The 13,833-nt window shown below is 34.0% G+C and overlaps 1 protein-coding gene and 1 long non-coding RNA gene across 2 annotated transcripts in view; one reads left to right on the top strand and one right to left on the bottom strand.

Moving 5' to 3' along the window:
* The window catches only part of LOC127867202 (intermembrane lipid transfer protein VPS13A-like), a 150,758-nt gene extending 144,484 nt beyond the window's left edge, over nt 1–6,274 (top strand). The window contains exon 85 of the mRNA XM_052408246.1: nt 2,261–6,274. Coding sequence (XP_052264206.1) covers nt 2,261–2,305 — 45 coding nt within the window. The 3' untranslated portion in view covers nt 2,306–6,274. The remainder of the gene's footprint in view (nt 1–2,260) is intronic.
* Nucleotides 6,275–10,954: 4,680 nt separating this feature from the next.
* On the bottom strand, nt 10,955–12,854 carry LOC127867237 (uncharacterized). Its single transcript, XR_008043387.1, has 3 exons — nt 12,456–12,854; nt 12,133–12,292; nt 10,955–11,824 (listed from the first exon to the last, which is right to left on the bottom strand). It is a non-coding gene; the product is annotated as an uncharacterized LOC127867237 (long non-coding RNA).
* Between the last annotated feature and the right edge of the window lie 979 nt (nt 12,855–13,833).

The raw sequence follows: 13,833 nt of genomic DNA, 5'->3' as shown, positions 1-13,833 counted from the left end.
TTTATCCCCCCCCCCCAACCCACCACCCTAAATTGGTAACTGCTGGCCAAGGTACTTCTTAAAAGTACTCAGAGTACTCTTAGGTATACAACAATATACTTGGGGTATGAACATAGGCTAAAAAGTACCCCCAAGCATGGTCGGTGCATTAAACATATTATCCCCGGGTACATTGTGGAGTACTCTGGGTAGTTTTAAGTCGTACCTTAGCCGACAATGGCAAATACAGCCCTTGTGAGGGTATAAGTTGGATTCAATTGTTTTGTTGCTCAGTCAATCTGTCTGTCCACTTAAATTTGTGGATATAATTACTACCTCATTTTTCAAGTGATTGAATGTTAACTAGGAATATGTTATCTCCATAAATTAATACACTTGTTGATTCCCAGTGACCATCATAAATGCCTGAAATACCTGCTCTTGGAAAAAGTTGATGAAGTATTATTCATGCTTGTAATTATTAGCTCATTTTATGTCTTATTCTGCTTTTGTATTTAATTATTCACACTATTTTTATCCCCTACTACAGGCAGAGGGATATAGAACTGGCCCTGTTCGTCCATCCATCAGTCCGTCAGTCAGTTCGTCCATCTGTTACAAAATTAATTTTGGAGGGAGATATCAATTCAAGGAATTTGCTTGTTCAATCATTATGATTAAAACATGGCAACCCTTGTTGTTGGTGTAGTGCCTCATAAATCTTAAGTCAATAATCAATGTCAACCACTTAAAATTTTGACAGAGCGCCTGTTCCTGCATAGCATCATTATAGTAGTCACATATCAATATGAATATTTGTAAATTGAATATAGATGGTTGCTTTCGGTAAAAGTGTAGCTAATTTTTAGCGAGGCTGTTTTCGGAGAAAACCCGAGCTATTGTCATAGCCAGCTCGTCGTCCGACATCCAAGGTCTAGGGTCGAAAAAACAAAGTCAAGGGAAGTAATAAGCTTTAAATGGACATAGTTATCTGACCTGCCCACGTATATATTTTGTTAAATAAATCAAAGCGGCGCAGTAAGCGGCATTGTGTTTCTGACAAACACATTGTGGTAAAAGGTCAAGGTCATCCTTTACGGTCTACGGTAAAAAATACAAATTTAAGGGAAGTTATAAGCTTTAAAAAGGGAGAAAATTACTCAATATTGAACACTTGGCATGCATGTGTATCTCATGGAGCTGCACATTTCGATATATGTATATATATATATATATATATATATATATATATTTTCTTACCAAGAATTGAAGTTCTTTTCACAGTTACTGTACAGATTTATTATTTTGATGATTTATAACTCAAATGATTGATTTGTCAAAGTTTTTTTTTCAAATGATATAATTATAATTTCTTTGATGTTCATTACATACCTGAGGACTTTTGTCCACAGATACATGATCAACTCTTGCTACGATCTCTTTTAAACCACAGGCCTTGGTTGTGAGTGATGTCTGACATGGTCATAATTGACTGTGAGACACCCCCCCCCCCCTGTTTGATTGGACAAAATTCAAGGGAAGAAATAAGCTTTAAAGGGAGATGATTCCTATACCTGCCAAATGATAAATAGAAATTTTATTTCAAAGCGGCGCAATAGGGGGCATTGTGTTTCTGACGAACACATCTCTTGATATAATTATCATTTCTTACCTGTTCTAATTTGTGAATGCTAGTTTTCATTAAATACCAGTGGACTTATGTCCATACATACATGATGAACTCTGGTTATGATCTCTTTGATAAACCACAGGCCTTGGTTGTCATTGATGTCCGACTTGGTTATTTTTGACTGTCTACAGACCTCCCCCCCCCCCCTGGTTGGATTGGACAAAATCCAAGGGAAGTAATAAAGCTTTAAAGGGAGATGATGTCTATACCTGCCAAATGATAAATAGAAATTTTATTTCAAAGTGGCGCAGTAGGGGGCATTGTGTTTCTGACAAACACATCTCTTGTTGGGTCACTAGGTCAAAGGTCAAGGTCACTGTGACCTCTAAATAAAGAAAATTCTGACAAGCTTTCACAGCTGAGCGTGGCACCCGTTATGCGGTGCTCTTGTTTGTTTGGTGGTAGGATTAGTTGTACCATTGTTGAAGTTTTAATTATCTAAATATGATCACATATAATGCTTTCTTGTTATATGTTATTGAGAAAATTGTTGAAGCCAACATGGCCAAGTTAATATTTTTACAGTACCATAGGTGATGATCTCATTAAGATTTTATTATAAATGAAGTTTGTTTTCGTTTTGTTTTTCAGTGGATGGTAGGAAAAATATCTGAAGCCTGGGACGCAAACAACTAGTTACCTGGGGTCGACAAAGAAACAATAGTCACCTGGGGTCGACATAGAAACAAATAGTCACCCAGGATTGACATAGAAACATTGAGTGTTGAGTGTGTAAAGAAAATATGCACACTCTGAGAAGTGTGAAATAGTTCCCTAGAAATCATATGAAGAAACATTGTAAGAAAATAATTGTAAGAAAAAAGTCAAAATTTGATAAGCATATAATGAAATTGTATGACTATTGTTGCCATGGAAACATGGCATGCTGAAAACTGTTGAGGTAGAACTTTGAATTTGATCGAAAGTTCTTTCAATCATATGAACATGACAGACTTGTGTTTACGTTAACATCAAATTTTATTATTTATTTATTATGATATTTGTGTTTTCTGATTTACTTTAATATTTTCTATGCTCATGAGTAAGTGTAAAATGTTTGTTTTTTAAGTTTAACAGTTTTTTTTATTGATTTTTGAACAAAATTGAAGCAAATCATAAAAGAAGGTATTTGTAAAATAAATAAACACAATCTTTAAAAGTACAAAATGACAAAAATTATTTAGAAAATTATTACATAAAATTGTGTAATGTAGATATCATTCTTTAGTCAAAAGAATGTATGGATGTTGTCATTAGTTTATTTTATAGTGTTTAGTTCATTTTAAAACAAAATGTTGAATACTTCTGAAGTTTGGTTTACACGTGCTTACAAATATATATCATTGTAAATTAAAATATACTTGTATGGAATGAAGTTCTTTGTTCATTTGATTGTGTAGTTTTTTCTTGCCTACCACATTTGCATTTGCTCAACTAAATTCTTTATTGTTCTGTAAATATTTCTTATTTTCTATGGCAGTATGCCTATAAGTGACAACATAATGAAAACAAATATTGATACTTGATAATAAAATAAATGTAAATAAAAAATGTAATCATCAATATATAAAAGTGCCATTAATTCAGAATAGTGTGAACAATTATTAATTAATCAATAATTATATCCTGTTAGATACATTATTGCAAGATTTAGAAAAAAAGAACACACATTTGAAATTTAATGTACATGAATTAATGCAATGTTTGGTGTTATTATGGTAATTGTTTATTCTTTGCTTCAAACATTTTCCACAATCTGCTCAATTGATGATATCATGCTAACTCACGGCTTTAATAAGATTGCTCTTTATATTATAATGGATTTGTAGCAAATATTTTGTTTCTGCTTTATGGTACATTATGTGCTCACTCATAAATAATTCCATTACCTCCAGCAGATATTTTGTTTGTGTATGTTGGTATGTTACATGCTCATTCATGTATAATTAAATTTTATCTTGCTGTTTAAAAAAACATGAACATCAGTTGGTCTGTTGTCAAGCTTTTTACTTTTAAGTAAATACAAATAAAGCTTTTTGCTTTTAGGTAAATACAAAATAAAGCTTAAATCTTGTTAGTGCCTAGTCATAATTACCATGTTACAAAATGTTAGTGCTGATTGACAGACAATAATTTTTGTACTGGTTGACTGAAAATAATGCCAGTACTGGCTAATTGACAATAATTTTCAAAATCTGACAAACATACCAGTTCCAAACGCATTTGACAAAAGTCAATGTATCTTTGATACTTCAATTCAATATACTGGTACATACGCAGAACTAAACATAAGATTTTTTATGTATTGTTCAGAAATTTAGTCTAATGGTTAAAGTGTTTGCGTATGTGACCATGTTTCTAAATGACTGAGACACAACTTTGCCTTGAAATGCCTTGTAGAACTATATTTTATCAAACAAAAATATTACAATGCTAAGTTGAGTATTTCATTACTTTGGGGTGATTAAGTTTAAAATTAGAATGTAGAAATAGATGTGTAGTTTTACATGAATATGCATTAAATTTTTGTTGATTAGTAGCTATTTGCCTGTCAATAAATGCTAAAAAAACTGATGCTGATGATTAGGGATTTGTGTAACATTATACAAGTTTATGCTTTTAAATAAAGGTCATTTTTTTACTTCCTCTGCATAAGTTTTCGTGCAAAATTGTCATGTTGTTTTTTATTTATTTGTAGAAATTCTTTTATTTGTATTCTTCCATATTTAATTCCCTGTACATGTATTCATGCAATAGTTGTTTTGTTTATTCTGCTGAAACAAGTGCTTTGTTATATTTATGGGCTAAAAGGGTAGTCAAACCTGTCTCATCAACTTCACATTGTGTAAATTAATGGTACAAACCTGTAGGCTCTAACATAAGGTGAGATGATCTTATCTTCAACAAATATGAATTGACTGAATAAACACATGTTAAAGCAGTCCTTCATTAAAATAATTGCTTTAACTTGTTGCTTCGATTTAAAAAGCTACTTGAAAATTTGAAAAGTCCATTTTTATTGAAATTTTTTCACAATTTACTGTTATACTCAAGCCACCATCCGAATATTTGAGTAATGGGCTGATGTTCATAAACCTCCTATGGGAAATCTTAACTTGAGTTACTGGAAAGATAACATTTCTGAATTCATTTACTTTGTGAAATTAATTGTCTTATGCTTACAAAATGATGAAAACTTCAAAATTGCATCCGTTCTTACTTGTTTAAAACATTTTAATGTACTTGACAGAGACTGAAAGAATTTAATGAATGTAAGGAATTTACTTAAGTTTTCCATACAAGTCATTGTGAATACCAGCCCGTTACAAAGAAGTGCTGTTCCGACTAGTGCAATAAATGTTTGATATATATGTACAATATATGCATTGAATGTGATGGACATTTAATTCTATTACAAGAAAACAGGACTTCCAAAAGCATAAAATATTGTTCACTATTTCCATAAAAAAATGTATCACTTATGATAAACATTATAATATTTAATAATCTCTTTGGATATTAAAACCATCAACTTAAGTATTTTTCTTATTTGAAAGAATTTCCTTATACTTTCCCTAAAAATTTTTGAAAAAAAAGAGGCTCTGAATAAACCACTAGCCGAAATCCTAATGCTTTCATAAAGACCTACATGTATTAAAGCTGGACTTTATCAACTATTTCTGATTGGCCACATTTCACCAGCCTCTTTGCAGTCAGGCTTACAGTTCGGGTAAATACTGTCTGGGTATATTTTCTTAAATCTCCCAACAGAAATCATGACTAAGTCAAGGACATTTTCAACTGAGATTTTAGGATCCCAAAAACAGTTATTTCAGCTTATGATCAAGTGAAATTAAACCTCAATGCAATTTTCACAATTTTACACTATTAGTAAATGCAAATGACCCACAAATCAGGAAATTTAGGAAGTTATCAATATAAGTAATCAAAGATGAACCCATAAACATTTTATTTGTTTGCTTTATACAACGATACATTATGGTTATACAATATTGTTGTAATAGATCATTTTACTCAAAACTAATGTATTCCTCTATTATTTAGTCATTCATGAATAGCGTTGATAATTTATTGGTAATACGTAGATTGTGTGGGATATTATGAAGCGCATTGTGCGTTACATTTAAATGTAACAAACCAACGAGTTTCTTAAATGTCTTGAGATTCTGATTAAATAAGAGAGGATCTTGTAAAAATGTTGCTAGTTCATCATTTAAGCAGATGCATGTTGTCAATACTCAATATTGTTTCAGATCACGTCCTATATGAATTTCTTATCTGCCATAATATTACTGCTGGTAATTGTAGATTCTCACATATAGTAAAATACGCAACAAATAGGAATATAGCACTTTGTGTAATGTGTATAGTTCCCTAAATCTTGTGTAGGTTTTGAACAGTTCATTTTTTAGTGTTTGCTTAAAAGTAAAATAACCAGGGGCTTGAGGGTCCCTGCAATATTTGCTGTGTTTTGTTGTACTGTTTTATCTTTCTATTTATCCCTTTGTTGTTGTTTTGTTGGCAAGATTTTTTTGTTAATGATTATGTTCAGCAATTCCAATAAACATGCTTCTTAAAATCTTATATGTATGTATATTATCGTTTATACCCTCTATTCGTTCTATACAGTTCAGAAAACATGCATGAGTTCTACGATATTTCAATGTCCCAAATCTAACTATTGTAACATGTATCTTTAATATTTTCAAAGCATGTATTGTAACTCCTCATACTTTCAATACCACTGAGCATAACGTTGCACCTTATATTGGTTTATTATCGGACCAACTTTGACTTTTCTGCATATTACTCAACAACTATTGGATTAAAAATAATTATGTTCTTGAATGTGAACGGCCCATATGTACTGATATAAGTGTGAAGCTTCCCATTCAACACCTAAGAGTAGACATTTATTTAATCAATGCTTTTCCTTTATAGAACAGCAATAAATTATTAAATAACATAGTGTTTTGTTAATTTATTGACAAGGTTTCTTACTATTGTTGGTTCGAGCAACCATTGTCACTAGATAAATATAAAATCTTAAAAGCGCTAATGTAGTATGTTTCATGTGTCTATAGTCTGGGAAAATAATGTAAATGAAACCCTTTCACAAGTGTTGTGACACTGGGGAAATGTCAGTTAATCCCTTTAAAAACTATTTACATGGAGTTTTCTTCCATTTGGTCTGCAAAATATTTCTATACTAGATAGTGAAATTGAAATACAGAATGTACATGTACCATCAATGACAATACATGTTTAGCTTATACCTTAAATTGCACATATTAACATGTTATGTATATTTTGAGATGATGAACTATTATGAAAGACATCATCTCCCAGTAAAGAGAATCGGTACTAATTCACCAGAAAATATTACCTTCAAATGTTTACTCAACTAAGATATTCAAGTTTAAAGTGTTGGGTTAGGAAAGTTCCAAGTGTACAATATGAATCATTTATACTAAAATGCATAGCCTCTGAAGCCCCTGCTGGGATTTGAACCCAGACCTCTTTCCTCTGGCATGGAAAGTATTCTATCTTGAAATACAAGGGCATGTTAGAGGAAAATGCGCTTTTTTAATACTATAAACATACCAAAATATTTTAACTACAGTACATGTATAATGTGAAAATTTCCATAAAATAATTGTTCACAGGATATTTCTAACAAAGCACATATAGGGCCCTTTGCGAATCTGCAACACATAACAGCTTTAGTTAGATTTTTTCCCTCCCAACGTTTACTTCAAGTTATTTATCTCTGTACTCATATATATCCATTAACATAAATTTAAGAATAACTACCAATCTACATGTTGAACTATTGTGTCTTTTAAGACACCCACTGGTCAGTGTAAATAATGTTCAAGACCATCTACTTCTAAATACTACACAGAAGTATCACAACAAATTTACATACATACCTAGATCAGCGGTAAAAGTCGCAGGCTGGCTAAGCCTCTACTAGCCCCCTCATGGTCAGGAAACCAGTTTCTATCTGGTATTACTGTGTCTATCTACCATGAAAGAGTTCAACCTGTTCTTAAAGGGGTTTGATATCAACGCTGTTACTATATCATCTGGTACGAGGTTGCTTGATCAGCGGTAAGAGTCGCAGGCTGGCTAAGCCTCTACTAGCCCCCTCATGGTCAGGAAACCAGTTTCTATCTGGTATTACTGTGTCTATCTACCATGAAAGAGTTCAACCTGTTCTTAAAGGGGTTTGATATCAACGCTGTTACTATATCATCTGGTACGAGGTTGCTTGGTATGATTACCCAGTGTGAGAAGAAATGTTTTTTGACATCTTTCTTAAATGACTTTTTCTTAAGTTTAAGTCAAGTGAGTGTCCTTTTGTTATAGGAGTTAAAACTATTCTTTTTGTTCTACTAGGATTTAAAACTTTGTGTAATCGTCGTTGCTATTCAACAGCTTATACACCTCAATCATGCCTCCTCAAAAACACGATATACCAATGTTGGAATGATCACAAATCTTCCTGGACACGGTAAATGTTTGACACAATTGACTAGCTTGGTTGCTCTCTTTTGTACACGCTGGTTACTTACAATAAAAAAAATTAATCAAGGATTCAATACGCAAGATGTGGTCTTATAAACGTCTTGTAGAGTTTTCTAAATTGTTTTGAATTTATATGTTGAAAAGTTCTTTTCACAAGCCAAATTAGACTGTTTGCTTTGTATATACATTTATTAATATTCTCACAAATTTAAAGTTGGTAGAAAATAGCATTTAAAGATCACATTCTTGTGTATTATTTTATTTTTGTACTTCCGTTTATTCAAGTTCTTCTCTTAAGAGTAAGTCTTATTTGCGCTATATATTATACCATTGTAAATGTTTGGATATCATAGCCGGAAATTGACTTATATTGGGACACAGACAAAAAACACAAGCATTTTGTATCGCATTAAATCTATGTTACCAGACCACATCTTGCGTTGAAATTTTGGCTATTGCTACAATGAACATAGATTTTTTATATGTTCACTTTATTTTGCCAAATATTTTACAAACTATTTTTTATATGTTCACTTTATTTTTCCAAATATTGTACAAACTATATGTTGATTTTTAGTGGCTTTTAACATGCGCCCAGTTAACATTCACGTGCGCCTCTAAAGTCTTTATTACATTATAGAGCTCATTTATCCCTATCAAAATGCGTTCAGTCAACACAATAAGTGTGCTTAATCACAATTAATTGCATCAAATAACTTATATTATGCACCAGGACCTGCATCATGTGCTTAGTAGCAAACTGACTGCATGTAACCCTCCAAATTCAACTTTCTTTTAGGGGTATGTAACTTTTAAGAGAACCAAACGCCTTCAAATTTGAATTAAAGGCACTTTTCCCATAGGTATAATCTGTTTTGAGAAAGATCACAAAGTTCCCATACAATGACACAGATTTATTCATAAAAGTTAACGTTGAAAGCGTCACGCGTAACAGCATTTCGCGTCAAGAATTAAGGTAGAAAAGCCGAACTTGGTTACATCATACATGCAGACTCCATACAAGGCATCACTTTCGATTCTAATAGGCAAAGCAGATGTAAAATATGACTTAATAAGTGAAAAAAAAAATTCAATGGCAATATTTGTGCATCATAGCAGGTTTTGAACAGGATTGGAACAAACTGTTTTTTTTGGAACATTTTAGGTAAAATCCATGTAGAAGCAGCATTTCTGATGTCATTTGACCCAACAAAAGGGCTTGCTTGAATGGAAAAACAACACACTTGACTTCCTGACTGAAATCAAGAGGGCCATGATGGCCCTGAATCGCTCACCTGACTCATTAAGATCAGATGAAAACTATGACCTCTATTGTCTACACAATGTTTTTCTATGATTTGACCTAGTGACCTAGTTCCTGACTCTAGATGACCCAAATACAATCCCAATCCAGATTTCATCAAGATAAACATTCTGACCACAGTTCATAAATATTGGATGAAAACTGTGACCTCTATTGTCAACACAAGGTTTTTCTATTTATTTGACCTAGATTTTTACCCCAGATGACACAAATACAATCCCACCCAGATTACATCAAGAATTCTGACCAAATTTCATAAAGGTTGGATGAAAACTGTGATCTCTAATGTCTACACAAGGGTTTTCTATTATTTGACCTAGTGACCTAGTTTTTGACCCCAGATGACCCAAATAAAATCCCAACCCAGATTTCATCAAGATAAACATTCTGACCAAATTTCATAAAGATTGGATGAAAACTGTGACCTCTATTGTCTACAGAAGGTTGTTCTATTATTTGACCTAGTGACCTTGTTTTTGACCCCAGATGACCCAAATACAATCCCAAACCGGATTTCATCAAGATAAACATTTTGACCAAATTTCATCAAGATTGGATGCAAACTGTGACCTCTACTGTCTACACAAACAAATTGTTGACGGACGGACGCACGGACACACGCAGGCACGCACAACGGACGCCGGATATCACACGATCACATAAGCTCACCGTGTCACTTCATGACAGGTGACCTAAAAATATGTGTCGGAGATAAACATGAACAGTTGTGGGTAAAATCCCATAGAAACAAGGGCTGTTTGTAAAACATGCATGCCCCCCTATATGGGCTATAAGTTGTAGTAGCAGCCATTGTGTGAATACGTTTTTTGTCACTGTGAATGGTGGTGGTGGTGATGTAGTAGTAGTAGTAGTAGTAGTAGTAGTAGTAGTAGTAGTAGTAGTAGTAGTAGTAGTAGTAATAGTAGTTGTAGTAGTAGTAGTAGTAGTATTAGTAGTAGTAGTAGTAGAAGTAGTAGTAGTAGTAGTAGTAGAAGTAGTAGTAGAAGTAGTAGTAGTAGTAGTAGTAGTAGTAGTAGTAGTAGTGGTAGTAGTAGTAGTAGTAGTAGTAGTGGTAAAAGTAGTAGTGGCAGTTGTAGTAGAAGTAGTAATAGTAGACGTGGTGGTGGTGGTGGTGGTGGTGGTGGTGGTGGTGGTGGTGGTGGTGGTGGTAGTAGTAGTACTAGTAGTAGTAGTACTAGTAGTAGTACTAGTAGTAGTACTAGTAGTAGTAGTAGTAGTAGTAGTAGTAGTGGTAGTAGTAGTAGTAGTAGTAGTAGTAGTAGTAGTAGTAGTAGTAGTAGTAGTAGTAGTAGTAGTAGAAGTAGTAGCAGTAGAAGTAGCAGTAGCAGCATTACAAGAACAATACTTAAGAATGATCAAATGGGAAAAGGTAACATAGCTACGGCAGTAAATATGGGGCTCATTTACAGGTAAGATTTGGAATCTCTGCTGTAAAATGAGATTTTGAATGAATTAAAGGGAGGCAAATCTGTAATAAAAAAAACATGCATAAACCGTAGTTGTTTCCCTTGTTTGAACCATGCTAAATCCTTACAAGTTTGGAAAGAATTGGATGAATAATTTGGACTTTATTGCATAAACACCATTTTCTCAATTCAAGGGGAGGTAATTCTGTACTTCATGGACCAATAATGCTCATTTTTTGTAGGGTTCGTGTCCTCATTGATATAAAGACACTGTGCAAATTTGGAAAGGATCGGACAAAAAATGTGGAAGATTTTTGAAAGTTTTCACAAAATAGGCAAAAACGAATAAACATGCAAAGTTCAACGAGCTCCTGCGGCCATGTTTTTTGACGAATCAAATTTCTTTGAACAACTTTTTCAGGGGAGCCCTCAAAGGTCATCCCTGTGAAATTTTTTGAAAATCTGATGAGCGGTTTCTGACAAGAAGATTTTTTAAGGTTTTTACCATATATGGTCATGGCGGCCATCTTGGTTATGTGATCAAATTTTTTTTAACAATTCTTTTGTCCCATGACCTAGGGATGCTCCACATGAAATTTAGTTGAAATTGGCTCAATGGTTTAGTAGAAGAAGATGTTTACAAATTGTTTACAGACGGACGGACGGACGCCGGACGCTGAGTGATCACAATAGCTCACCTCGAGCTATCACTCAGGTGAGCTAAAAAGTCATTGTCAGACATGAGCTTTAAGTCTTCTGTGACACCTGGACCTATGATTCCTCCGCTCGAGTTCCGTCTCGGACAGGCTCCGGAAAGTGTCAGTCTGGCCCGGGTGCTCAATTCCATTTAATCTGAGAAAACAAAAGTTTTTTTGTGCACATTTACCCATTACAGTGCCAACAAATGTAAGTGAGATACAACTAGAGTAAGCTTTCAACAGTCTTTGTTGCTTTATTTGCTGCAAATGGACAAGTCTGTCACCACGCCGGCATCACATTGTCGAGCACACTGGCAAAGTTATCGCCACAAAATGTTGTTTCATAGCAGCAGTAATTGTAAAAAAAAACAACAATTTTTCTAATTTTGGTGACAAACGTGTGCCAGGATATCAAAGAAATCATTTTACAAAAGATTTCATTGAAAATAACGGCGTACTTACCTTCAAAGACACCGATCCTCTCGACACAACTGGGCGAGTGTAGACGACCGTCTCCGGATTAGTCATGCTGTGCAGTTTTTGATGGCCTGTCACTTCAGCTGGACTTGTAAACCAATTGGACAACAGTTCAGGCAGAGCTATAGACCCATTTTGACACCACCTAAAAATGCACACATACATGTAGGTTTACGCATAATATTGAGGTCACTTAAATACAGATTCCCTGCTGTTTTTCACGCGGGGTGTATCACAACAACATCGTTACAGGAAAGAAAGCATAATTTTATTATCATTTTTGTGTTTTCAGCTGAATACTTGATTACCTTGAACTCAGCAAGATATCCGAACAGGAAAAATATGGCAAAGTAGCATTATTCTGAGTAGATCTGTTTGACGGGGTTGAAGGCCAAGGCAGATAGCAGTGTCTGTCCAAAATTGGCGGGCATTTTTAACAGTAAAAGGCTCAAAAAGTAAACAATAGTAATAACAAGACTATTTCCAAGCAATAAAAGTCCCCTACCGGCTCCACCAATGTCAAAAATTTCACCATTGTCAGAATATTTTTTTAATTTGTTGCCATAACAACCATAATTTTTGACGTAGGAACAAAATGAAATGACGTGCATAATGTACATATTGCCATCTATCCATGTTCCAAGTTTCATGAAAAATTTAAGAACTTTTAATGTTATTGCAGGATCCAGAAAACCACCATTTCCAGCAGTATTGATACACCCCAGGTGTAACAGTTGCACTTACCTTTTCAAATGACTGCCTTTTAAGTTGTTCATTCTGGTAACATTATGTGACTTTATAAACCAATTGACAAGTGTACACAACTGAGTCTATATAATCTAAACATCACCAGAACTTTCGTCTAGAAGTTAGCCATCCATTTGAATACTTTGTATTTTTCATTGTTTTTCTAAATAAGGCGCCATTATGTCTCATTGTTATGACATTTGGTAAACGACGTCATGAAACGTTCGAATTTCTGGGTCATTATTTTTGGTCAGTCACGTGACTGACCAGTTTTGGTCACTGGTGCCCGGAATTCGGGTCATTAATGACCAGAATCTTGGTCACTGCCCAGAATCTTGGTCACTGACCAATTTTGGTCATCAGTATTAAACAATAAAAGCTGCGCCATGAGCGCATGATACGCCCGTCGTTCGCCAATGAAGTAGTAAGGTAATAAATAACCCTTTGAATCATTTTTTTACTTCAGTTTATTTGTATTTGAATACATGGTTTATTTTATAAGTACATGAGCATGGAAATCACGAAATTTTGACGAACAAAGTCCCATAACTCTGGAACGACAATTCAGAATTCCGTCAAAAACGAAAGGGGATCAGGGTTTATCAATATTAAGATTGTGTTGAAATTTGAAAAAAATCCATCGAAGGATATTTGAGCTACAGTAGGACATTCAATGAAATCACGAAATTTTGACGAACAAAGTCCCATAACTCTGGAACGACAATTCAGAATTCCGTCAAAAACGAAAGGGGATCAGGGTTTATCAATATTAAGATTGTGTTAAAATTTGAAGAAAATCTGTCAAAGGATATTTGACGTAGCGTACGACATTAACAGACGGACGGACGGACGGACGGACGGACAGACAGACGCGTGGTATACCATAATACGTCCCGTCATAGACGGGCGTATAAAAAGTCTAAAACAGGAGTTGAGTTT

Source organism: Dreissena polymorpha, chromosome 2, assembly GCF_020536995.1.
Source record: "Dreissena polymorpha isolate Duluth1 chromosome 2, UMN_Dpol_1.0, whole genome shotgun sequence".
NCBI lineage: Eukaryota > Metazoa > Mollusca > Bivalvia > Myida > Dreissenidae > Dreissena > Dreissena polymorpha.
This window is presented reverse-complemented; position numbering and strand designations above follow the sequence as displayed.